This window comes from Gymnoscopelus braueri (genome assembly GCF_963280865.1).
Source record: "Gymnoscopelus braueri genome assembly, chromosome: 1".
Classification (NCBI taxonomy): domain Eukaryota; kingdom Metazoa; phylum Chordata; class Actinopteri; order Myctophiformes; family Myctophidae; genus Gymnoscopelus; species Gymnoscopelus braueri.
In genome coordinates, this window is record NC_137603.1 from 24,293,417 (window position 1) to 24,320,708 (window position 27,292).

The window sequence follows — 27,292 nt, forward strand, 5'->3', positions numbered from 1 at the left end:
AACTCACGTTTTTTAAGTGAAAGTGTTTAGGTGTGTCTGTTGGTTTTATAAATACTGAATCAGTGAAAAGTATTAACAAGAGTCTAGTGAATAAATAATAACTACTTCGGATTCATTGGAACATAGGTTCTTTTTTCCATTTGCTGAAAAGCCCGACAGCGATGATATACTGTATAAACTGAAACTCAAAACTTTTTTTAGTTAACTATATTAACACCTGCCCTCCATGTCATTTTAATGCAGATCTTTGGCTTCCTGGTGACGTGCGTGTTCGGCGTCAACACCTTCCTGGCCCTGCGGAGATGGCGGCGCGGGGATGGCGGCGCTCAGGGCGTGGCCCAGAGCAGCGAGTACATGCGAGCGCGCACCGCGTCGCGCGGCGAGATGGAGGCACGACCTGAACTCGCATGAAGAAGGACTTGACTTGGCGGGGCGGTCAAACTGAGAAGGAATGGCTGCAGTGCACACAGTCACAGTGGCAGCAGCAGACAGCCTGACAAAGGAGAAGGAACGCACACCTATGTTAAGGAGGTGCTGACCACAGTAGACGCAGAACTGTTTGGAAGAAGGGGGTCGCACAGCTCATAACCACGATGCGATACTGTTTTATTTAAAAAGAAAGATGATAACCAACGTTTCGACGGTATAGTCTAGGAATGGGACGCTAATCGTTTTTATCGTATATCGCGATAACAAACGCTCACAATAATCATATGGCGGAGATTTTTATTTATCGTGAAATTGTCCCTCGTACACTGGACATGGGTTGGCTCTGTACCTTTTTCCGTCTACAACAAATTTCTTTGCCAAAAATAGCAGATCTGCTATGTTTGGCTTGGCTAATGTTCCTTCTTATCTTCTTATCCTTGATTCTTCCCTTGATGTCCAGCACCGGGCCTAAATGCAGGCGTGGGATGTGCACACAATTTTCTCTGTGGCTAATGTTCCCCCCAGAATATGGACGCTGGGGTGCAAGTGGTTACCAAAGGTGGTATTTTAAGAGTTTTAAGCATATTTTGATTATTGCGATAATATCGTTAATTGCAATTATTTTTGGCCACAATAATCGTGACATGAAATGACCATATCGTCACACCCAGTGTAGTCTTCCTCAGGGTTTTGATGCTGAGGAAAACTATACTGTCCAAACATTGGTTGTCATCATTTTAGAATAAAACAGTATTGCATCGTAGCTACGAGCTGTGCCTCCTGCCATCGGACATGGCACTGGATTTCATAATTACTGAGTGCAATGCCATCATCTCACCCCCCCCCCCCACCACACACACACACACACACAAAAAAACATGATGATCTTCAGCCTTACAAAACGTGACCCAAACTCACCACTTTCTTGAGTTTTCTCTTATATTGTTTGCCTTCACTCCAGGACTGAATAAGTCCTCGTTTCATAGCCACATAACGTATACATCAGTGGTTCTTAAAGTGGGGTCCGGGGACCCCCCAGGGGTCCTTCACAGGGTTCCAGGGGGTCCCCAGCTGAATTGGTTAATATAGCATCAAAATCAGTTTAACCACTTATACATTGGATTTTTGAAAATAGCCGATCTGCTATTTAAACAAAATCTTGGAATATTTATGAAACATTTTAACAACATGTATCTTGTATGGAGGGGTCCCTGGCACACAATGTTTTCAGATGGGGGTCCGCAGCCAAATACATATTAATATGGGGGTCCTTGATTTGAACCACTGGTATTACATTAGGACTTCATTTACCTGACATTCAGTCTATGGAGAAACACAGTAAAACTCTCCACAAGTTGGAATTGGGTTGAGGTGCATTGAAATGACACATTCATGAGATATGGATATTTTAATGAAGCAGACGGAAAGAATACTTCAGTGCTGCGTCGTGGAGGGTTTAAGTGATTTCATTCTTCATCGCGAGGTGGTGTCTCGTCGTGAGAATAGCCAACCTACAAGCTCACAACGCCTCGCAGATGCGCCGCGCTGTGAGCTTGTAGGTCTGCTATTCTCGGTCATCTACGCAATTTAACACTTTGGTAACACTTTCTATGAAGCTCATGTCTATAATGCAATATTATCTGCTTATAACACTATAATTATAGTTATAAGCACTTAACAATGATCATGACACATTATTAAACAGTTTATTAAACAGTCAAGTATGAATGCATTATAATCTCCTTAACAATGTATAATTATAGTTGTAAGTACTCGTAAGTACTCATAATGCTTTATTACAATGTTTAAACATTATAAAACATGTTATATTGACCTGCATGGTCAAGTATCTTAAGACTTATAATAATTGTTGGTCACTCATGGAATTTTTATTTTGGCCAGGGTGGTTGTAATACATTCTAATAATTTAAATAATGCATTATTATCACTCTTATAATGCATTATAGAATGATTATATGGTGGACCACTAATTGGTTATTGGTTGCTTTAAGTAAAGTAATGACATTCCTGAAGGTGTATGGAGGTATTGATATACAGTATATTTTTCACTTTTATTAATTTATTAATTAAAGCACCCAATGACATGCATTATACAATTATTATAATGTATTACAAATATGAGACTTAATACATAAAACACTATGATCCTTGTTAAGAAAATGTCCATGAGCGCTTTATAATTGATAATATAATTGTATGAATATTGTTATGAAGCATTATGAATATTTGGGTTATAGGCAAGGCAAGGCAGTTTTATTTGTATAGCACATTTCAACAACAAGGCAATTCAATGTGCTTTACACAGAACATCAAGCAAAGGAAACACAATATACAATGACATTAGGATGCATAAAACAGAAGAAGTAAAAAAATATAGTTACAGTACAGAAGAGAAAGGGAAAGAAAAGAAAAGAAACCCAAACAAAGAGTGGCAGATAATATTGCATTGTTATCTGCTTTATAATGCATTGTTAAGTGTGTTTTTATTATAGAGTTATAGACATGGGCTTCATAGAAATGAATTGTTACCAAAAACCTTTTGCGAAAGGAGAATGTGCAACTGTTAATGGAAGATCAAACTATTGCATGATTTGCTCAAGCCCCTGTCTATGGAATCTGTAATGGTACGTGTTAACAAAGCTGCTGCAGTCATAGGAACAGCCACCCGCAGAGGAAACGTGACATTAACTACTTGAACCCCAGCCCCTATTCTGGGGGAAACATTCGCCAGAAATGGCCGATCTAATGTGAGATTTCGGTGTAGAAGGAAACAAGAGCAGACCGAGTACAGTTGCAACTCTGTTTCCCTGAGAATAGAGGCTTGAAGTAGTTAATGTTCTAGTCCTGGGTTCTTCTGACATCAGCCTTTTTGCAACTGTACATGAGAAGGGTTCAATACAGTGGTTAGAAACGTTTAATTTTAAACACTAGACATGTTGTTATGAATGAAAGGATGAATGAAGATTGTCTTTCTTTTGCCCTGACTGGTTCTAATGTATTCCTTTAGCATGTGATTTTTAGCCACTGTAAAAATCCTTTGCTGCCAGCATAATACGGTATAACTGTAACGCATCTGTCCGACTGCAATGAAGTGAGTTGAGGGATAGATGCAATTTTCGAACACAATGCTGCCAAAGACTTGGCAAACCCACGAGACCAAAATATATTGTGTGACTGCCTTCATAATGTCAGGATTTGTCTTGTGAGAGTTATGTGAGTGAATTGATATACTGATGCCCTGTTAAGTGCTAGACTACAATTTTAAACAAAGAATAGAGTTCTAAAAAACAAAGCAGAGAGACTGTTGAGTCACAGAATCCAGCTCCAATAATGATGCAGGATGGCATTGCAGAAATGGAATTGAGATGTATTTGTTTTGTAGGACGGTGTGCATATGATGTTGGCTGATGATTTCGTAGTAGTAGGTATAATGATTGTTTAATATGTTGTTAAATATTTTACTATTTTATAAATCCAGGGCCTCAGGAAATAGAAATGAATGAAGGTACGTAAATGTGGTACATTTGAAAATAAGAATCCACAGGTGAGTTAAAGATCAGTGTGTACTTAGAGTATGTATATCTCAGGTATTGACATAGACATGATGATTTTTAAGACTGATTGAAGTGAAATTGCAGTGTGCCTTGACCTGAAAGCTGTTTTTTCCCCCCTGTTTTTCCTTCTTAATAACTTTCAACCCAGAATCCCTATTTTGGGCGTGTCATTATAGGCAAAATGTTTGAAAATCTACAGTCATTTTTTTGTTCTTCAAATGTTTCAAAAATAACAAATAGCGACACATTGATCTTGTAGATCTGCTATGTGTGCTATTCGTCACAGGACAAAGTATATGAAATGGTTTATCAGTGGCCATGACAGGACTGGGGAACAGATGATTTTGTTTGACTTCACAAAAAGAAGAATCAAGAAGACTTGATTGCATTAGAAAATGTCTGCATTTGTGTCATTTTTATCAGATACTATAAAATATTATTAAACCCCTCTATGAATCCACAATGCATCTGTCATGTGACTTGTGATATTGAAATACAGAACTCGAAGATGTCTCATCACTCCTTCAGCATATTTTTTTTTACCTACTGTAGCTACTGTACTTGATATACAAACGGTAGGCTTGAAAACTGCTCATATATGCCTGTGTCTTGGTAGGGGTAATGAAGAAAAGTTGACATAACATTTGTGTGTTTCTTTTTTTAATCATTCTAATATATTTGTTTGTATCTACACCAGTGTCATTCAATATGTATGTTCTATGAATTGTTTGAGACCTCTGTATGTATATGTGGCTTATGGTAATGTTTGTACATATAAGGGAGTGATGCTCTAGTCTAAATGGACTGAACAGCACCATCTCCTGGTCTTTGTCTAAATTATATTTGACAACAATGGACCAATCAAGGCCTGATGTAAATGGCTTTGAATTGTGTTTGAGGGAACATTACCTAACTTCATCAGTAACTGATTCTTATGGACTGTTAGTGGTAACCTTTAATAGAGATTGACAAACAATGTCAGAAATGTGTTTGAATGTAGCTTCAAATTGAATAAGGTGAAGTACATTTGATTTGTTTAACTAGACATTAAATGTCTAGTACATTTTACACAGCCTCAAAAATAGGCACATTGACAGCTAGAAAAACTGAGAATTTCTCATATTGTTTGGATGATTTAAAAAATGTGTTCAGTCCCCAGGTGTGGTGCCCAGGATTACTTTGAATTGACAATCAAATGTATTTATATTGGTTTCTCATTTACATCAAAAGACGTCACTGGTTTCTAGTGTGGTGTAACAATATTCATTTGTACAGCCACCTATGTATGCATTATTTAGTAGCAATCTGTACATCACGAAAACTTTACAGAAAATCACAAGGGTGTCATATCCTGAAAAAAATGACCATTACATTTTAAAATGTTAAGACACTAGATTATACCTAAATGTATTAATAAAGTAAAACAGAAATGCCGAGCACCATTTTACCAACTGTGCTTCATAGCAAAGGTCATATCCAGATTTCAAAACCTGTAACTATGTTGAATTGCCTGTAATATTGGCAAAGTTAGAAAATGGCCTGTTTTAAAGTGAGATGCTTTTTTCTTTCCTTTTAGCTATGTGGTCTGTCAATGATAACGTTTTTCTTGTACATCACGATGCCGTACTTAACTGTATTTTTGTATTTGAAACATAAATTCAGCATCAGTATAGTTTATAGTGACAATTTAAATAAAAATGATTTGGGCACACAAGACACAAGTGGTCTATTTTTATCTAAAACATTTATAAACAAAAGGGTGAAAAATTCTGTCCAGAATTTCTTCCCAACATTATCTGTCATTGTTGAGCAATAAGTATTTTTTAACTCGCAGTGGTTAAAGACCAGTTTTTTTTTTTATGTGACTGAATGTAACTAGTAGTGCAGTTTCTTTTACAGTACAGTTTCTTTTTTAATATCAATGCCTTGCTGGATAACACTTGCTAATGCATCCCATGTCTATAATGCAGTATACACATACTTATAAGGCATTATAATCTGCTTATAACACAGATAATTATAGTTACTAGACCATACCCGTTAGCGGCATGAGCACCCAAAGTATGTGCAGTGTGGGTTATGTGCTGTGCACAGACAGTATATGAGGGATGGAAAGTGACTTTGTACTTGGTACCTGCAACAGGCTGAGTGTCAGGCTAGCATGGTGGCTCACTGTGTTAAGAAATTCGCTGGTCCTGGGTTCAAATCCCACGAAGGGTGGCCTACTTTACTGCTAAACATATTCTTTGGCAAATATGTGATTTCGGATCGGGCCCCTGAATTTAGTATGCATCTCACATAATATTTAGCTACTAAGCTTTCAGACATGCTAAAAAGTAATCAAATATCACAATGTAGAAATACTCTGAAGTACAAGTCTGGTATTCAAAATTTACGTGAGTAAAAGTGCTAGTATTGGCATCAAAATATACTTAAAGTACCAAAATAAACATACTCATTATGCAGAATGTCCCATTTCACAAGTTTTCAAAATGTATGAAAGTCTTTAAAATCACAGATCTACAAGCTGTCGCGATGTAACGTGAGCATGTAAATTGGCTATTTTCCATACTTTTGCTTGACACTCATATAATTAAGCATAAAATAGGGCATATATGTATGGGGGGGAAAACATTTTCTGCCTGGCAGCGACAATTATTCATCTGCTTGAACAACAAAGCCACACCACTTTGTAAAAGCTGCAAGGAAGAAGGTATTGGTCTACGTTTATTCCTGCAATTTCTTTCACAGTTGTGAAAATGTTAAGCTAAGTCCAAACACTTTGATGCCAGCAGGTCCAGAAATACTCATAATATTTTGAATTGACAATGCAGTTGTACCACATAAACAGTATAGTTTGCATTTCGAATATAAACATTAAGGTTTTCTTGTGCATTTAATTCAACAGCATTCCTTGACAGAGGACAGAACAAGATAAAAATGCAATTCAACACAGTAAATGTATTCAAATATATGACATTATCAAACTAAACAAGTGGTTCTAACCCATTGTTATGTATACAATTCTGTCTGTGTTTGTAACCCCCACTCAAGCACATAAGACAGGTAACAAAGTGTAACAATAAAAGGAGAATTTCCATTCTTATACTGCCATCCCAATAATCACACAATTATTATAGTTTTACAAACAATATAGACATTTTTAGCTATAGCAAGCAAAATCGGTATTAGACAGAGGGTGTACCAGCCAACCTGCTGCCAATCTATTCAGTCATACAGTAAACATAATTTGTTGGAATAACAAAAACAAATACTGTGGCATATGCCGATTTGTCCACTGAAAACAAAAATGTCTTCAGAATTCCCAAACAAACGCCTTATAACACTGGGTTTTTAATAAACTTTTCACTAAATTATGCAATTTAGATTAGATTAAGGCTCTCTGTATTTTTTTTTATTACCCAGAATTCATTGGGTATTAGTGTTCTAGTTTGACTAACAATGGGCTTTCAATACAGGGTCACTGTGCATCCCCAAGAACAATCAGTAACTATTAAGATATGGGCCATTATTACTAAAACTGCCCTTGGCCACATGAAGAAACAATACTCAGTCTGCTGTAAATGCATATTGAAGCCCTCAATATGACATTACAGACTATTCACAGCTTTGCAACTTTCAGGATCAGGTTCAAAAGAGAGGTTGAAAGCACAGCTAACATATTTTCCAAATATAGACTAGAACATTGTAGATGAAATGGTGAAAACAAAAGCTATTCGCAGTGAGCAGTGGAATTTAAAGAAAACAATACACAATTCAGGAGTTTGTTTTCCTGTATGTGTTGGTATGTGTAACATTTCAGATATTTCCAGAAGGACTTTTCAAATAAGATCACTGAAGGCCTGGATTTTGTACCAATTGATGGTGTTAATTGTTTTTACCATCTAGATACAGTAGGAATGTACTGTACACACTGTATAGAGCGAGCTAAAGAATTCTCGCATTTAGTTTATGCATCTACATGTGCCATTGCTGGACAATACATTTCAAATCCAAATGCTGTTCAGTGCATTAGTAATTCACCAACAATCATGAAAACATCAAACATAAAATGCCTTCATTTATCACTGAGGAATGATGGAAGATGTGTAACATTCTAGATGTCAGAGTAACAGTAGCTGTCTCTGAGCATCTCTGTTCCTCTTGCACAACTTGGATGTAAACAAAAAATGTATTCGCTGGTGAGGATACCTGGAGTGAACTGTTCAATCTGAGTCCGAGTCTGAAAGTCCATCATCTGCAAAGAAAAAGTCATAGGTCAATTAAAACTAACTCTTCTATCATGACTACTGTCTTCTCCAGTATGTACTGTACTTCCTTAGTCTCACATAGCCAGTCGTATCAGAGATCTATCTACCTAATAGATGTCAGGTGACATCTAAATTCAATGTATGGAGTGGACTACTAGAACAGCAGAGAAATCCTCAGCTAACAAGCCTACGCCAACTGCATTGAAAACAAATTACATCACTGTCCCAATATAAAGGACCAGCCTAAAGTCTTTCCATTGGTTCTGCATTGATGTTATTTTTTAAATCTCCAGATCGTTTTCCACCCAGTTCAAGCGGCGCCCCTCCACTGAATTTAGATGTCATCATCATATCCTTTATTTAGCCAGGTAAAATATACATTGAGATAAAAATCTCGTTTCCTAGAGTGACCTGGCTAAGAGAGCAGAATAAACACAATTACAACAATAAACAAACAATACAAGTATCACATAATACAAATGTCACAGACATATTAGTAGACGGAGAACTCTAATTCGTCTGGATAAGTGAGACTAGTACTGTAGTTCCTGTTAGCTTGCTGCTGTAAAAAAAAAGTAAGTGAAACTAAAGTCTACTATCTGTGGTTAAACTTCCCTGCCAGGTTGAATTCACCCCATGGAACAAATGTACACAATATGAACCTTGTTTCAAGTTCTTACTAACCAGTGGCTGCACTATGACTTGTGAGTGCACTAGTAGAACATTATGTCAACAATACAGTGGTGGACAGTAACTAAGTAGGCTACAATTACTTTCAAGCTCATGACTTTCACTCCGCTACATTTCAAACAGAAATATTGCACTTTTGACTCCACTACACTACTAAAGATGTGAATGAGTCATAAAGCGTATGAGCTTGTCTTACCCTGACGTCTTGGTGCTTCGTCATTTGACTCCCCTCCATGCTTGAGGAAGTCAGCCAGGTCATTAAAGATTATGTAAAAATCCAAGGCAAAAACGATAGTGGCAATGAAACCGAAAACCTGTGAAGAGAATGGTGTTTGATGTTGTTGCTGGCAGGCAGAAAACTTGTATTTCCATAGTATGTCATCTTAAAAAGTATTAACAAGAGCTTGTGACTAAATAATAACAACATTGGATCGATTGGAATACAGGTTATTTTTTCCATTTCCTGAAAAGTAACGGTTTATCAATACAGTCACTTTATCAATACAGTGTCAACCTGCAGGTAAGAATAGCAATCTGCTATTCGGCCAAATTTTAAAACATGCTGACAAAAATAGGCAATAATATTGATAAACATCCAATTTAGAAGCGTGTGTGCGTCTTTGTTAATGTATAGCAGGTACATTAATAATGATGATCATGTAAGCTTTGACGACTTTACCCCAGCAGCTCTGGAGGCACCATCTGAGTACTTGGACACAGACATTATGGAGATGATGAAATACAGGATGGAGGCACTCACACATCTCAGGAAATCCTTGAAGAGAAAAAAAACCCCACATAATTAATCCTTGGGAGTGACACACATTGTTATGGGATATTCATTTATATTTTGTTTGCCGCACATGGAGGGTCTAGATCAGTGGGTCTCAAACTTTTTCATGTCAAGGACCCTCAAATTAATATGTATTTGGGCCACAAACCCCCATCTGAAAACATTTTGTGCCAGGGACCCCCCCATACAAGATGTGTGTTGTTAAAATGTTTCAGAATGTTTTGTCAAATCTTTTCCAGATTTTCTTTAAAATAGGCGATCTAAAGGCTCACAACGCGTCACATCATGCTGTGAACTTGTAGATCAGCTATTTTCAAATAGTATACAGGGTCCCCAGGGATCCCCGTCAAGGACCCCTGGGGGTCCCTGGACCCCACTTTGAGAACCACTGGTGTAGATGTGCCAGTGGATCAGTATGCAGAGAGCTTTCAATTATTTTGTGTTAAATGTGTTATCACCATAAGAGGCCACTGGAACCCTTTAAATCTCTCATTGAACTTGGTGGAATAGGCAAAAAGCATGAAGAGTGCCAGCAGGAACTCAAGGAGGGGCGCCGTGACGAAGGCTGCTGCTGTAGACGCCGCAAAACATGTAAACGATATGAAGGACAGAGCCTAAAATGACAAGAGACAAGGAATGAAAGCATTAATGTCAAATGTGCATAATTTCAAAGGTTTAAAAATACACAAGCTGATGATTTACCTATCTGGCTGTATCTGCTCCCTTCTCAATTTTGTTCCATTTGTGCTGTATAATTTATAACTGGTCTATTCATGACAACCTTCAGGTTGCAGCTCTTTCATATGTGTATATGATGGTTGCTCTTTTCTGTCTGTGTCTGATCCTTGTTGTTGTTGTTTCTCTTTTTTCTGACAATGGCTGTGTTGAATTGTTAAAACAAAAAAGACACAAGCTTCTGATAAGCTGTATGTGTGTGCAGACTGTGCACACCACTTCAGTTTTCAGTTATTGTGATTTAACCGCACATCTCTCCCTTTTGAGAAAAGCTGTGATTCACACACAGGCCTACTTCCTGTATCCAGCTTTAATGAGATACAGCTGTTGAAAGACAATGTTTATTCACACTGGTTGCACAGCATAACATTTCTCTCTCTCTCTCACACACACACACACACACACACACACACACACACACACACACACACACACACACACACACAGTGTGTGCCCACGCAGCAGCATGGATGCAAACAGATACTACAGTTAAACTTTGCTTTCACGGTGAACTCTGACAAAGTGTGTCTGCTACTACAGTATGTGAACCAGTTGACCATTGGTTAATGGGTCTGGTAATAACCTGCCTTGCCTTGACTCTTTTCCCTAGTGAGCACTAACTGGACACAAACTGGGAGTGTGGGCAAGTCCTGACACTGTAATCTCAAGCAGACTCAGCCATCTTGTCTTTGTTGCAGCCAGTCATCAAATCTACACAGACTGGGACGTTGGCCTGGGGGTAGAACCCCCCCCCCCCCCTGTGTTAACTAAAACTAAAACTGCTGTGGCTGCTGTTCCCGCAGACGCTGCCCAAGTTTACTGTACATTATTCTACATAAAATTAATGCTTCTGAGCAGCCTCCAACCAGGGCAGCCACTATTGATTATTTACTTAGCGATTATTCTATCCATTACTTTCTCGATTAATTGAATAATCGATTTAGCCCTTAAGCATTATTTTATTATAAATTTTATACTTCGTCGCACAGCTGTGTCGTGCACAAATCTTTAAAATAGCTGATCTTCAAACTCATAACTTGTCCCGTTATGAGCTTGTAGATCGGCTATTTTCACTATTTTTGAAAATGTTTGAGACTTTTCGCCAATGTCCAAAATGGGGATTGATTATTAACTGACTATTTTATTAACTTATTGATTATTTTATTTGTAATCAATTGAATTGATAGATTAGTTGGATTCACTGTTGAACCCCTAACTTCAACACTGTTGTTGTTCTGGGAGAACATCGAGGCCACATAATTGTATGAAGAAAAGATCACCTTCTGATCATCACTAGTTTGAATTTGCCATGAAGTAAACCACTTCCTGTACCGGAAATGTCTTCATAATATTGCAACCATGACAGTGGAGTGTGTAGTCTACCACTACTGTACTGTATGCTGATAAAGTCACAATGAGCTTTTAATTACATTATAACATGCTTTTTTCTTCAAATGTTTTTCAAATATATATTGCATTCAACAACTTTATATAAGGTACAGGTTTGTATTCCTTCTACACTTATCCTCAAGAAGTTCCCAGACTGGACATGCAAAAGGAACAGAATGACACCAGCACTTTCAACACACATCATTTTGTACCAACCTGATGAGACACATTATGTGCAAAATTATTTTGGAAATGAACAGTGTTTAGAAGAGAGGAGGTCGCACAGCTCGTAGCAACATGCAAAAAACTTTTTCTTAAGAAACCAAAGACAAAGTCTTCAGGGTTTTTGACCTTGAACAGTGACCATATGACAAGCTTTAGTGCTTCACACAGGTTTTTATACCATTTCAAATACAGCGAGGAGTGTATATCATATATCTTACAAAATGTCAGTTCATACATCTAGCATCTGACATGGCCTTGAAATAGCTGCAATTGAAACACACAGCAAGCCATACAAGGTGCTCTGATGAACTGTTTATAGAAGCACGGTGAGATTTGTGACTGACTAAATACTGCCCGAGAACAGTTAACAATAGCCTATAAGCCTTGTTGTTTTCATCAGAGGCCTAAATCTAGTGGTCCAGCATCACTGCATATGGGCTGCTGCTTCGTTATGACACAGACAGTACAATAAGACCATTAAAATGGGGTGCTTCGTGCCAACATGAAAAGCAGTTCTGCTGCCACAAATATCTGAGGTGGCTGGCAGCTCCAATGCTGTGCTTTTAGCACAGGTGTCTTATGTTAAAAAAAATAATGATAATAATAAACATGAGATAAGACCTTCATTGATCTCACGGGGGAATTCAGTTGCCAAAGGCAGTTAAGATACAGATTACAGGGCAAGAAAAGTACTGTAGATACAGCAGGGTAATAGACATCACACTCAAAGAAACAAAATGGTGACACTGAAGTCTTGTGCAGCAGCCCGCACGCACGCACGCACACACACACACACACACACACACACACACACACACACACACACACACACACACAGTTATTAGAGGCCATACAGTTTTATGTTTGACAGCCAAGGGGTGAGGAGGATCACATTTTGATGTGGGAGTGAACAACCATTGTTGAAGCAGACAGATCTCCAGTGCCTCGGGGCAGGGAAATGGGTCCATGGAGCCCTCCCTGCATTTATACTCTACAGAAACAGAGAACTGTGCCTTTTCAGAGCGATGTGAATAGAGATAGCAGTGTCCAAGGCTGTACTCTCTCATTGTCACATGATAATGTGACGACTGACGACACATTGGGATCATGTATGGCAAGGTCTGCTGGATTTATGGTCCACGTGAAAACAGTCTAAAAGCTTTTTTTCGCCCAGATTATCATTCGCTTTACCCTAATAAAGACTTTTGTAATGATGTGAAGTTAAAAAAGCCGAAGTAACGGGACAACTGTTCAAATAAGAGACCCATCCCTCATGGTGGAGTAGACACACCCCCGTTTTCTTTTCCTGTTCTGCAGCCTATACTTTCATTTCATTTCAAAACAAAAGGCATTTTAAAAACTAAATATAATGTGTTTTTGCTGATTGCAGAAACTGTGGGTATAGCATAGGCTAGATCTGGATCCAGTAAGCTATCGATCAGTTCATCTTTGACCAAAATGCTGGCTATAGTAGGCTACGATTCTAAACCAATCGCTAAAGATTCTAATAGAAAGTATCCAACTTTAAAGTTCGTAGTTTACCACAATACGTTATCTCTATTGTTTCATTATTATCAGGCTGTTAGCCGCCACACCAACGCTCCTCCCTTGACTAATGCAAAACTTGTGATGGAGACTGCATGTAGCCTATAGAAAATGACAGATTTGAAAGAATACCAAAACGCTCGCCCCAAAACACAGTCACCCCCCCGGGGCAAATCCGACGGTATTCACCTGGTATTCCTAAACGTTTCCTAAGTGAACCTATTATTCCTAAACTTAACCTCGAGTAAAACGGTGCCTAAAAACCTAACCTTATTCCTAAACGTAACCTCAGTAAAGCTATGCCACCTTATTCCTAAACTATGCCTAAAACCTATCCTTATTATTCCTAAACCTATCCTCAGTTAAACATAATACAAATACAAGAACCGCTGGGGGCGAGCGGTCCGCGAAAGAAAATGGGGGCGAGCGTGTTTTGGGGCGAGCGTTCCGGTTACCATTTGAAACGGTACAAACTTTAATCAAGATATTCCAATGAGTTTCCATGGTTATGATGACCCTGATCGTGGAATAATTAGAAACTATAACTGGCATAAAAACGCACAATTGCGCAATTTGACTTTTACGCATTAGAGCCATTTAACCCATGGCTAACCCAACCAATGTAAAACACTTCTTACCACTTCAGCAATAAGAAGCATTCCTTTCCGTGAAGTGGCGAACTCTCTGCTGGGGAGAATGGAGAGTAAAACACCTTCACGAGGTCCTGGTCCAGTGGAAGCGGGAGCCTCAATATCCCCCATATTGTGAAGATCTGTCTTTGTCTGCTTTAAACAGCGATCTGAAATAAATCAACTCAACTAAAGTAACTTGAAGAGAACTGGAGGCGTGCTGCTTCTTGACAGTGGAAACGGAAACAATGACACTGTGCGGAAACGCAGAGTGCTTCACAAAGGCGCAACATCTGCATTCTCCAGATGTGAAACGCGATGCCCCGAGTAGGTAGCAGTGGTGGAAAAACTAAAAGTACTCACATTCTTTACTTAAGTAGAAGTATCAACACTGCAGTGTAGAACTACTCTGTTACAAGTAAAAGTCCAGAATAAAAAATTACTTGAGTAAAAGTACAAAAGTATTGGTATGAAAATGTACTTAAAGTACCAAAAGTAGAAAGTACTCATTATGCAGAATGTCCCATTTCACAAGTTTTCATATGAATAAAATGTATTAAAATCGTTTGAAAATAGCAGATCAAAAAGCTCACAAAGCATTGTGAGCTTGTAGATCTGCTATTTTCAAATAGCCAAAATGTATATAGGTGTGTGAAGTGGTTAATGTGTTTTGTAATAATAATCAAAATCTACAAAGTAACTAGTAACTAAAAGTTTGAAATTCAAATAATTGTAGTTGAGTAAAAGTACAATATTTGCCTCTGAGATGTAGAGTAGAAGTAAAAGTATAGAAAATTTGAAATACTCCAGTAAAGTAAAAAATACCTCAAAATTTTATTTCAGTACAGTAGGCTACTTGAGTAAATGTACTTAATTACTTTACACCTAGGTAGTCGCTAGGAGTGGTGGACAAAGTAGGCTAGCCTACTCACAGTACTTACTTACTTATCCTCTTCGTCCCGGTTGGGGCATAAGGCCGCAATCATACACTGCCACTGAATCCTGTCTCGTGCTTTGGCCTGCGCTTCGTCCCAGGAAAGACCCATCTCCTTCAGCTCCATCATCACTGTCTTTCGCCAGGTGATCTTTGGTCTACCCCTCTTTCTCTTCCCAACTGGGGTCCATCTCAAGGCAACTTTGGGTAGCCTTTCATTGGGCATCCTCAATACATGACCGAGCCATCTTAACCTCTGTTTCCTTATCAGATAAGGAGCTTATCTCAAGGGACATATGCCTGTCTTCTTATAAAGTTCCTCATTCGAGATTCTATTTGGCCAAAATATGTTGCAGATCCTACGTAAGCAGCTATTGTGGAAAACGTCAACCTTTCTCATATCCTGTTTTGTTCCTCTCCAGCACTCAGAGCCATATAGCAGGACAGACTTAACATTGCTGTTGTAGAGCCTGAGTTTGGTTTTAAAGCTATATTGTTTAGACTTCCAGATGTTGGAAGTCTAAACAATATAGCCTTAAAACCAAACTCAGGTCTAGTACTCTTGGTGAAATATTACTCAACTAGAAAAAAACAGGTCTCTGCCAGGTCAGCTAGGTTATTGTGGGCCAGCAATGTTCGGAATTTGCCAATCAGGATGGAATATGAAAAATCAGACAGATCCGTCTTGATCACTTGATAATGTGTACCGATTTGCGTGATGGACAAAAAAGTTTGGCAAAAACCTGCCTCCTGGTGGCGCTATAATAGGGCAATGTTAACAGGGTGGCATTTGTTCCTCAACGTAGTGCGAATGTGCGTGCAAAGTTTCATTGCAATCGGACGCTGCGTTCATGATTTGCGGCATTTTGTTAAAAACGGGCCACTCCTGCAAACTTTAGATGTCAATCTTAGCCAATCAGGATAGCATATGAAAAATCAAACAGAGCCATCTTGATCACATGATCAAGATCATATGTACGATTTGCGTGAAGGAGAAGGAGTTATATAATATATATATATTATTTTACATAAGCTGGCCTCCTGGTGGTGCTATAAAAGGCAGATGTGAAAAATGCAGGGCAAACGTTTTTCCTTGGCCTCTAGGGAGTGCTCATAGAAAGTTTTACACAGATTGGTGCAGTTATAGGTAAAAACACGAATGATTTGAAAGATTTCAAGTGGCATTTCTTCCTCTGCCTAAAGGGAATGTGCGTGCAAAATTTCACTGAAATCGCAGGCTGTGTTCACGATTTGAGACATTTTGTTCAAAACGGAGCACTCTTGCAAACTTTGGAAGCCAATCGAGATGGAATATGAAAAATCTGAAAGACATGTTTCGTTTAATGACTATAGAGATACTGTGTACCAATTTGCATGATGTTTGGACAAAATCTGTAGATGTACTGTCAAAAGAAATTGCCTCCTGGTGGCGCTATAACAGGCCCATGTGAAGAATTTGGGGCAGAGGTTCTGCTCTGGCATCCAGGGATTGTGGGCACAGTTTCGCTGCGATCCAGCCAACCGTGCCGGAGATTAGCTGTTCACAGTCAGACACAGGGACACACACACGGATGGACGGACAGACAGGGTGCAAAACATATTCTCGGCCATGCCTTTCGGCCTGGTGGAGACAACTACAACAACAAGTGAAAGTTGCTCTGTCCAAATTGTATTTGAGTTAAAGTACAGGAGTTGGTAGTACAAATTACATCTTTTTTTTATTTCTTTTTTAATTGACATTCCAGACATTTTCAACAAATATTAATAGGCTAATAGCCTATAGTGAAAATAGCAGCTGTGAGCTGGTAGATATGTTATTTTCAATATATTTGAAATAGGCCATAAAGCTGCAGTGGGCCAATATAAGTTTAAATAACTTTTCTGAGTAACAGGGGTCTCCCCATCTCTCCAGCTCTTTAATAAACAGAAAATATTGGGATACCAATTTTATCCAATCAGGCGAGAGAACTACTATGTGACTACTCAGTGTGAAGGCCTACTAGTCTATCAATGTACTAATACAGGATAAACAAGTGCAATTGGAAGTGATGACACAAAGAAATGAGCTGGAACACTATAAAATTTAAGCTGATAAATGGGTACTTAATCCTGATTGGCTGAAATTGGCAACCCACCTGAAAATGTATTTTGTGTTTATTAAATTAAAGATCTGGAGAGATGGGGAGGCCCCTGTTACTGAACAAACACTCTATAGCAATGATTATATCAGTATATAGAGCTTTAACCTTTCAACAAAAAAGTTTTGTTTTAACCAAAACGAAAGGATACCTAGTGAATTTGAACCAACAACCTTTACAATGTATGTCTCTAACATATCTCCCGTGCCACAGAGGGACAGCAGATCACTGTGACAACTAAATATCTAAAGGGAAATAAGATTTGCACACTCAAGTTCTGCATGCAATTTCCATATTTATTGTACCAATATTTTGACTGTAGCCTTCTTCAGGGCATTACCAACCTTGTTTGGCATCATTTTGTATACTTATACAAACAGAAAAAACAACAATTGTGAGGAAAACCATTACAAAACCATGGGGAAGATTGGCATTATAGCCGTAATAGAGGTGTGGTAAAATCACGTCAGAAACGCATTTAATGCTTGTGCTTGAGAACGAAGAAAAGCATATGACATGGAATATACTTTATATTGTGATGCCCACAACGCCCTATAGGAAACTTGTGGATAGCTTTTGTAAAAGTAAGCTGCCTATTGTCTAACCATAACATTTTCTGAGACATTGTCAACATTCTCGAACAAAGTTCATAAGTAATTCATATGAAATAAATCAATGTCTATTATAAATAGACCCATGAATTAATCTATATTATCTTTTTACTCTGCGTAAATGACTAAAATGTACAGTGTAGCAGCTACTGAACATCCTATTTGTTTTTAATACTATATAATAAGGACCCAACTTTTAAAACCACATTACATGGTACAGGAAGACAATTCTTGAAAAGACAAGTACTGTACACACAGGTCTTGTTAGCATACAACATTGTAATTTTACTGAGCTCAGAATCTAGTCAATAGATAAACTGGGCACCCACCTGATGGCTTAGAAAAGGTTTCTTATCCATTTAGTAGCCTACTGTACAAATTGAGTGGATTCCCCTCACTGATGGTTTGTTTATGTGTGCATGAGAAAGAAACAAAAAGACAGACAGACAGCCAGGATGAATGAACGAATGAAAGAAAGAACAAAATAAATAATAAAAAATCGAAGAAAAATAAATAAAATAAAAACAGATTTAATGTGATCAGCTGAGTATGTCAGTGCCTAGTAGAGTTGTTTTCTTCCGTCACTTGTTCATTTCTCGACTTGTTGAATGTGATCTTGTTGAATACAATGTAACTGTCTGCACACAACAGCACCACTGACATTAAACCCACGATCTGGAAGAAGAGAACACATTTAAAAATGAAATGCATCAATGGCTACAATATTAGCTACAGATCAAAACAATGGTTTGTGGTGGTGTGTGTAATCTGTGAATCAGTCCACCAAAATGTCACAGTCCAATAATAATAATAATTCTTATTGATGGAAAATCTCACCCCTCCACCCAGTGTGCCCCTCACAGTGTAGGTAGACACAGCCATCAGACTGAAGACGAGCACAAGAGCTGCACCAAACACTGAATTGAACACATCCTGAAAAGAGAAACATTTTGAAACATGAAAAGACCAAATGGTTGTGTCTCACATTCATTATTAGACCACCCTGCATAATAGCAATGTACATACTTTGCTTTGTTACAAGTATTGTCACTGGGTATGATATTTCTTACTATGAGTGGCCAGAAGAAGAAAGTCAGCTTCTTGTTCAGCTTGAGTGTGTATAATAAGAGTAGAAGACCAGTGACCAGAAACTCCAGGCCTGTAGCTGCAATGTACTTGGGTCTGGATGCTGCCGAGAAGCACACAAATGCCACAAACAGAGTCAGCTGGAACAGGGGATGAAATAAAATAAATCCAATTAGTATTTTTCACTGAAAAAAACAAAAAAACAACAGCTATGAATTGTGAAACATATGACTGGTCTGATAGTACATTTTTTGAAAGTGTTGCTAAAGCTTGTGACTGGCTTTTCACCATATATGTCCAGACGAGCAGACAGTAACAATCTACTACAGTATGTTGCACAGTATGTTGCATGTTACAGTATTAGGGATTATCACAGCCATTGATTAAGCAAATCACATCAGTGTAACTCTCTTAACACATCATGCAAGGTTGTGAGCAAACAAATTCAATCAATAGAACTATAAAGATCATATTGCACCGAGGACCACATTCCCTATGCATACAACATTGTTGGACGCAAAATATCAAATATTCATTTATTCCACATTGACTAAGATGTTAAATTAAATCATAAAACATTTTCTTGCCATGATCCCTTACGTGATCCATCCTAATATCATGACACGTAATACTTTCACAAATATGAGCGGAGGAGGAGGTGTAATAGGTTGGGCAGGTTAATACAAGACCCTGACCTATATACTGTAGATTCAATACCATGTCTGCTCACCTGGCCCTCCAGCCACTTTTCACTTAGACTTCTGAGAATATCTATCAATAAACAAATCTCTTAAATCACAGGCACGTAAAGAAATTAGAGCTACTCTACAGAACTAGAACTAGCTGTTGAACCCATTTTAAACATTATTATATACATAATAGCTCACCATCTCCGCTAGTTTCACGATGCCCCTCACAGATCTGAGAAAGGCTGTATCAACCTCCATGGCTTGTGTAAAACTAATTCTGTTTTTGTTGCAATGTCCTCAACAGCGCTTTCTGTGCCTGCTTCCTGATGAAGCAAGTTCCCCTTTAGCTGTGCAGGAAATGACTTAAAGGTTTTTTCTATGAATACGTGAAGTATATTTACACCTCAAAATGGGTGGTTATAAACACCCACAAACCCCAAAACACACATAAACACATTGCACGATTGACCTTGCCTTTTAAAATGGTGCATTTATATAGCGCTTTTTATCCAAAGCGCTTTACATAGATTGGGTGCACATTCACCCATTCACACACACATTCATACACCGATGGCAGAGGAAACCATACAAGGCACCAACTTGCTCATCGGGAGCAATTAGGGGTTCAGTGTCTTGCTCAAGGACACTTCGACACTAACTCTAGGGGGAGCCCGGGATCGAACTGGGAACCTCACGCCGCTCTACCGGCCAATCTACCCCTGAGCCACTGCCGCCCCTTTACACAAATACAGTGACAGAATTTAAGATGTACTTAGTTGGGCTGATTTGAATTCTATAGACAAGACAAGTTAGTAGCCAGTTCCTGATTTTATTTGTAAAACAAACCAAAAAAAACATCTGAATACAATCAGTGGCCATGTAATTAATACTGGTGATGCATAATCAAGCTATTAGACACTGATAGCACCATGAGCCTGTATAGGTTTGGGGGCTTGACGTGTGCCCCCCAATGTTGAGATGGCCTAAAATTGTCTCCCTGATAATAATAGCATGCTTGTTTTCACCACCTGTTTTTTTCTTAATCATTGATTGTATTATTTAAGATTCTGCCAAATGCTAAATATTTGACTGCTCTTGATCTGTGTAAGGGCTATAGGCAGGTTCCCCTTACTGAGAGAGCCAAAGACATTACAGCCTTCCGAGTTCCCTCTGATCTGTATCGCTTCACAGTGATGCCCTTCGGCCTACATGGAGCAGCAGCAATTTTTCAAAGACTCATGGACAGTGTTTTGAGAGCCTACATCGATGATGTCATCATCTACAGTTCCACATGGGAAGAACATCTCCAACACCTCACTGACATCTTCCAGCACATTCAGCAGGCCGCGCCGGTGGTCAACGCCAATAAATGCCAGCTGGTTAAGTCAGAGGTCAAGTACCTGGGGTATATAATAGGGGGAGGCCAAATCCGTAGACAAATTGACAAGATTGAAGCTGTCCAATTCTGCCCACCACCTACGACTAAACGTCAGTTCAGGTCGTTTCTAGGTCTGGTAGGGTGGTACAGACGTTTCATATGCAACTTTGCAGACAGAGCAGAGCCACTCACAGCTCTGACCCGGAAGTCCTGTCCAGTGATGGTGAAATGGACAGCAGCTTGTGACACAGCCTTCCAGGAACTCAAACAGTGTCTGTGTCAAGATCCTGTTTGGCAGAGCCCTGACTTCTCATTGCCCTTTACCGTACAGACCGATGCATGTGAGCCGCAAGCTCTACCCAAGAGAGACTCGCTATTCCACTATTGAAAAGGAGAGTCTAGCTATCAAGTGGGCTCTAGACACTCTCAGGTATTACATCCCGGGAAAAGACTTTGTTCTAGAGACTGATCATCGTGCCCTCCAAAGGATCCATATAGGATGAGGGACACAAATGGCCGAATAGCACGGTGGTACCTTTCTTTGCAGCCATATACAGTACAGTAGGTTCACTGTGAAGTATACCGTGCTGGAAAGGACAATGTGGTGGCTGATTTTCTTTTAAATCTCTTCTGAAAACACACCTATGTGTTTTTCTTAGGTCTATCTGCCTTTATTTGGCACTTCTACTTCTACTGCTATATATTGTTGACAATATGTTGTTTATTGCTTGGTTGTCTGCAGTTTTTAACATGTCTGTAAAGCCTTTGTAAAATTGCTTAGAGAAGCGCTACACAAATAAATTCATTATCATTATATAGGGGAGACAACAATGAGTTTCATCCTGGCATTTGCCAAGGCACCAAGGCCGGCCAATCACAGCGCGTCCTCGCCGGACAAGATGTTGGCTACCATGTTATTTGTGTCGAAAGTGGCCACACTGATACCCCAAACTGCACATAGTGCTGCTTTAATTCATCATGTGAAAATTATGTCAAAGTATTCAAGTATTTAATTATACAATAAATAAGTGAGAAGATGTGCTCTGGATCAGAGCATCTGTTAAAAGCCTAAATTATAAATTGTAATTGTAGACATCTCTGGAGGATAGCGCCACACATTCTGCCTAGACGCTGACGGGGAGGCATACCGCCTGGGCAGAGTACGGCTTTCTGGGGCTGGGCCAGGGAGCTGAGGAGTAGTGAGCCCACACCTGTGACCGGGATGGAGCTGGCCAGTGGAGTGAGTTGTGGAGACTCTCTCAGCTTTGCTGCCTGTCACTAGAGAAGGGTCTGTGTACACTTGGGGCTTGCTTGGGCCTCCAGGTCAGCACAGAGGACAAAGATGATGAATGGGACCCTGTGAAAATGGCGGGTGGGGGGTAGCATACTTAACCCCAGGCCAAAAGCAAGCAGGAGAGCTGAGCCAAAAAGGTTGGAGCCAAAGAGGTGACAGTCCTTAACTTCTTGTCATCACCACTGTATTGGCGCAGCCGTAGCTCTGACTCAGCGCTGCCGAGTGAAAACGCTGCTTTTCCAGTGAGCTGCACATTAGCTCACTGGACAGGTTCTGCTATAAATGTAACAAAACCTTAATTAAGGTGTGGGGAACTTTTTCGGATACGATCACTCACTCTGGTGTGATTGGTTTCCCAAGTGACAACAATCAGCTGTACACATCTTATTATAGGCTGATCATTTGAATAATACTAGAATAGTATAAGTCAATTATTTAGTTTAGTTGTTGTAGTTGTTTAATAATAGAACTTAACAAAGTAAATCATTTAATATGAATAACAAAGCTTGGGTTTTTGATAATGAATAATAATGAGAATACTAAATGTTCAATTTTTATTTTATGCTTTGTTATTATAATTTATGTTTGACATTAGTCTGGCTTTTGTGAACTATGCGTTTCTGTTTTGTGCTACAGTATATAAATAAAGATGACTTGACTACTGTAGCCCTGTTTCAGATGAGGGCTTTGCTCTTACCATCCGTCGGCTGTGGAGCTCGTGCTCAATGTGTTGGACGAGGAGCTCTTCTCCTCCTGCCTCGCTGGTCAACACGATCCTGATGTCCATGGACTCAGGTTAAAGGTTTCATGACGTTCAGTTTTACACACATTTAAAGTCATGGCCCTTCAAACGTGCATAGAAAGTTTTAACAAAAAAATCCACTCCATTGATCCATGGCAGGTGTTTTTCTCTCACATTTCTAAAGCCTTTTCAACTGCAATGAAAAAAGAAATCTTTGCCTGCGGGTGTCGCTGGTGAGGGATTTTGCCTGTCAATTATCGCCTCTGCTCCGCCCCCCCCCAAAGGAAAGGATAGGGGAGGGGAGGGGCAAGGAGGAGAGTGGGCGGGATTAATCGGCTGTGACCTCACTGCCGAAGGGCCAAGCTCAGATTACTATTCAGCCTAATTATTCAGAAAACCCCAGACCACAGAAAATCCACTAAATGTTCAAAGTTCAGATTTTTTGGGTGTAATTGAGGTCATAAAACCCCCCAAAAAACATAAACAAATAAAAAAAGTGAAAATGAATGTCATAGAGCCTTTAAGACCAGCGCGGGTCAGCCCTCGACCGGTCCACCCCACAAGCCCCACCGAGGCGGGATCCTCGGAGGCACCACCAACAGATCTTCCTCGCCATCCAGTCGGTCCTCAGTCTCTCTCCATCCCCCATCAGCTGTTTGCGAGAGCTGTCCCAAGCGCACAATCCCCACTTCCAAATCTGCAGTCTCTACCATCTTGGCTTGGAGGGTTGCTCACCTGCAGCAGGTCCTCCCGGAGAGACATACCCTTCCACCGGGCTGACCGCAAGGCAGACGTGTTTGCCCCCTACACACTTTTTAACTCAACTATCGAAATGGAATGGCATCACCTTCAGGGATAATGGCAGTGAGTCTAGGCAAGGCAAGGCAACTTTATTTATGCAGCACGTTTCATACACCAAGGCACTTCAAAGTGCTTTACAGAATAAAAATACAATCAGAGTGCAACAATGCACTTTAAAAAGAAATGGAGAATATAATAAGATACAATTAAAATAAGATATAGGAGCATATACATTATAACAAATACTCCCACCTTTGATACAAAAAATAAAAAAGTGACAGCACAGCTCATTTAAAGCCCAGGCAAGACCTAGCTGTTCTTAGCCATCATTGGCTAGAGTAAGCAATGTTAAATAAATATGTTTTTAACTTGGACTTAAAAACGGCTATGGCTGGAATATTGTTCCAGGTTTGTGGTGCATGGTGGCGAAATGCTGCTTCACCATGTTTTGTTCCAACTTTGGGAACAATTAGTAGGCCAGCCCTAGATGACCTAAGGGTTCTAAGGGGTTCATATGGCTTCAGCATGTCTAAGATGTAGCTGGGCCCATCTTTCCCACCCGGAAAGCCATTGCAACCACATCATACAGATCCTCGGACGCTGGTCATCACAAGAATATCATGGTTACATCTGTTACTCCCACGACCTTAATTAAGAATGCACACAACTCCCTCAAGCCGTAATCATTCCCACATGTTGATTTCTTTTGGGGTTTCCTATGTCCTTCACAGGACAAACATGCAGCATGGACCCCCAAAGCCAAAAGAACCAGGGTTTCAATCCTCCCCTGGAACCTCCATCCCTCACCCTGGACTCCCTGGTTTTGCACAACACACACATTATTTCCATTCCCCGACAATGTTGGGGAGGGGCAGTGGCTCAGCGGCCGCCTCGGAATCACAAGGTTCCCGCTCCTCCTGCCCGTCGAAGTGTCCTTGAGCAAGACCCTGAGCTCCTAAATACATGGTTTCCTCTGCTGTCGGTGTGTGAATGGGTCAATGTGTGATATACATTGTAAAGCGCTTTGATGCATATTACTCCCCTACTCTCTCCAGGTGTCTCTCTCCAAATAAAAGCTTAAAAAAAGAAAGGGAAAAAAATGATCTATTTTTGTTGAAGGTTTCTTTACATAGTGAAATCGTTTGTCCCCTAGCCCGTGGCAAATGATGTAGGCCTACGTTTAAGACGACCAACCTCAAATTCAGTAATCTTTTCAAGTATCTCCTTGAGCCTATCAAGCATTTCCACTAGTGCAGACTACTTCCACTAGTTCTGTTCACAGTATATGACGGCAATGACTCCTCCTACTTCCAACCTCCTCATTTCCTTACCCATATGACAGGCTGTCACTAGATGACAAATCTTGGAACATATTCGGTAAAAAAAACAAAAAAAACAGAAAGGACACCTTCCCAAGATCCTTACCCCATACTTAACCACACCCATGCCTAAACTTTACCATACTAAATGCCCAAACTTAACTAATGTATATTAATCAAACCCATGCCTAATGCTAACCATACTAATAATGCATTATCAATATGGTTAAGATTAGGCATGGGTTTCATTACTTAAATTAAGATTGGGCATGCCCAATTTTAACTATAGTAAATTAATTCAACCCAGGCCTAAACTTAACACTGTCCTTGCTAGTAATAATCCATATCATATGGATATGACATGGCCGTTGGGAACTTGGGATAAGAAATGTGAAGAAAATAAAATCCTGAATGGAATTGAAAGCTCACCATCAAAATGTACTGATTTCTTAATGACCTGACTCTTTTCCAAGTTGGTGAGAATCCACACATTATATCTTATACAAATGTCTTATATTTTGTTCACAGGCAAGAACATGGTAGAAAACATAACTATTTCAGCCTACAATGCCTTATTTCAACTTGTTGATATATGGCTAAATATGGATTGGAAGGGTGATGGGACTGGATTTGTACGAGTCTTGATTCAGGACACCTTATTATCCAGTTGTTTGAGTGTTGATCTCTGCATGTCAAAACAATTCACATTCATTTACACACTGGATTGGTTCTTCATCGGCAGGGTTAAGGCACACAGTTCATCTGATGCTTCATTGCTTGTCTTCTTCTCTGGCTCAGGCATGTGCACTTAGTGAGGCCAGTCACACTTCCAGGGTTTAGACTCTGGAGCTTTAAGGCACTTTCCTAATTTCTCACATCCTGCTGGGGCCCAGTTCTGTTACAGAGAGTGAGTGAGAGAGAGTGGAAGAAGATCCATTAGTCCGGTTAGAATTGTGCAGTTTGTCATGCTGTTTATTCTATTCCCCACAAGGGGGCACTGCTGGTGTAGGAATGGTGCGCACCAGAGCTCTGTGAGAGACTAGTCCTTTAGGAAACAAAGCCATAATTCAATTCAGCTGACTTAATATAAATGCATGAAACCAGCACACAATCAGCGACAAAAGGTTTCCAGTCCGGTGATGATTTCTGATATAAGCCATTTAGCTAATAAGGAGAGAAGAAAAAATATTGGTAAACATATGAACATATGAACATAAAAGACAGTCTTGGTGGAGTGGAACAAACATCCTCGGGCTCATTGCTGACTGAATGCAGAGAGGAAATGAGAATGGCTTTGGTACACAGAAGGGTTTAACGACTCAGTTGTTTCATACAGTAAAGGCTTTATCAGGTTCCCTTAATCGTGTATCTGATGTATCAGAAAATAATGAAAATTAGATGAACAGATAGAACACAAAAGGTTTTATCTGCACTAATGAAAACTTTTCACGTGTGATTTTGAAGAGTGCTGGCGCACGCACATGCGTTTTATGTCATTTTCCTTTCAGCAGACAATTGATGAAAATGGATTCAGTTAAAACATGGATTATTTGACATTAAACTCTGCTACTTTGGTATGATGCACCACCTGATGTATCATCAAAGAAAAGTAATAAATAAGTAATTTGTGTGTAAATGCATGTAGTGCATGACTCTTACCATGACAGCTAAGTCACACATGTTGAGCTGGGGAACTGCTGGCACCAGGGTGGTCTTATGCTGCTGCACAACCGGAGAGATACGGCTCAATACAGTCTGGTACTCCTTCGATAACACACTGCAAGAACACAGTACAGCACACACACACACACACGCACACGCACACACACACACACACGAGAAAGAACTGACATCAGACCTAAATAAGAATGGCCATTGTTACAATGATGTGATTCTGAAGGTCGGCCTCAGTGATTCTCAAACTTTCTCATGTCAAGGACCCCCAAATTAATATGCATTTGGCCGTGGACCCCCATCTGAAAATATTTTGTGCCAGGGACCCCCATACAAGATTTGCTA

General features: G+C 39.6%; 4 protein-coding genes across 4 annotated transcripts in view; 1 reads left to right on the forward strand and 3 right to left on the reverse strand.

The window, feature by feature from the left end:
• The window catches only part of cmtm4 (CKLF-like MARVEL transmembrane domain containing 4), a 41,980-nt gene extending 36,262 nt beyond the window's left edge, over positions 1-5,718 (forward strand). The window contains exon 4 of the mRNA XM_080423534.1: positions 244-5,718. Within this exon, the coding sequence (XP_080279660.1) occupies positions 244-411 (168 nt within the window). The 3' untranslated portion in view covers positions 412-5,718. The remainder of the gene's footprint in view (positions 1-243) is intronic.
• Positions 5,719-6,713: 995 nt separating this feature from the next.
• On the reverse strand, positions 6,714-14,540 carry LOC308091121 (CKLF-like MARVEL transmembrane domain-containing protein 3). Its single transcript, XM_080436491.1, has 5 exons — positions 14,291-14,540; positions 10,217-10,372; positions 9,645-9,740; positions 9,162-9,279; positions 6,714-8,262 (listed from the first exon to the last, which is right to left on the reverse strand). The coding sequence occupies exons 1-5, from the start codon at positions 14,411-14,413 to the stop codon at positions 8,231-8,233; spliced, it is 525 nt and encodes a 174-aa protein (XP_080292617.1). The 5' UTR covers positions 14,414-14,540; the 3' UTR covers positions 6,714-8,230.
• Positions 14,541-17,641: 3,101 nt separating this feature from the next.
• Positions 17,642-20,075, reverse strand: cklf (chemokine like factor). Its single transcript, XM_080428090.1, has 4 exons — positions 19,938-20,075; positions 19,035-19,190; positions 18,802-18,897; positions 17,642-18,639 (listed from the first exon to the last, which is right to left on the reverse strand). Exons 1-4 carry the CDS (start codon positions 19,995-19,997, stop codon positions 18,517-18,519), a joined length of 435 nt encoding a protein of 144 aa, XP_080284216.1. The 5' UTR covers positions 19,998-20,075; the 3' UTR covers positions 17,642-18,516.
• A 3,952-nt stretch (positions 20,076-24,027) lies between these two features.
• galns (galactosamine (N-acetyl)-6-sulfatase) overlaps positions 24,028-27,292 on the reverse strand; it is a 31,189-nt gene continuing 27,924 nt past the window's right edge. Inside the window, exons 13-14 of the mRNA XM_080428372.1 lie at positions 26,933-27,050; positions 24,028-26,168 (exon numbers count right to left, since the gene is read on the reverse strand). Of these exons, the coding sequence (XP_080284498.1) occupies positions 26,082-26,168; positions 26,933-27,050 (205 nt within the window). The 3' untranslated portion in view covers positions 24,028-26,081. The remainder of the gene's footprint in view (positions 26,169-26,932; positions 27,051-27,292) is intronic.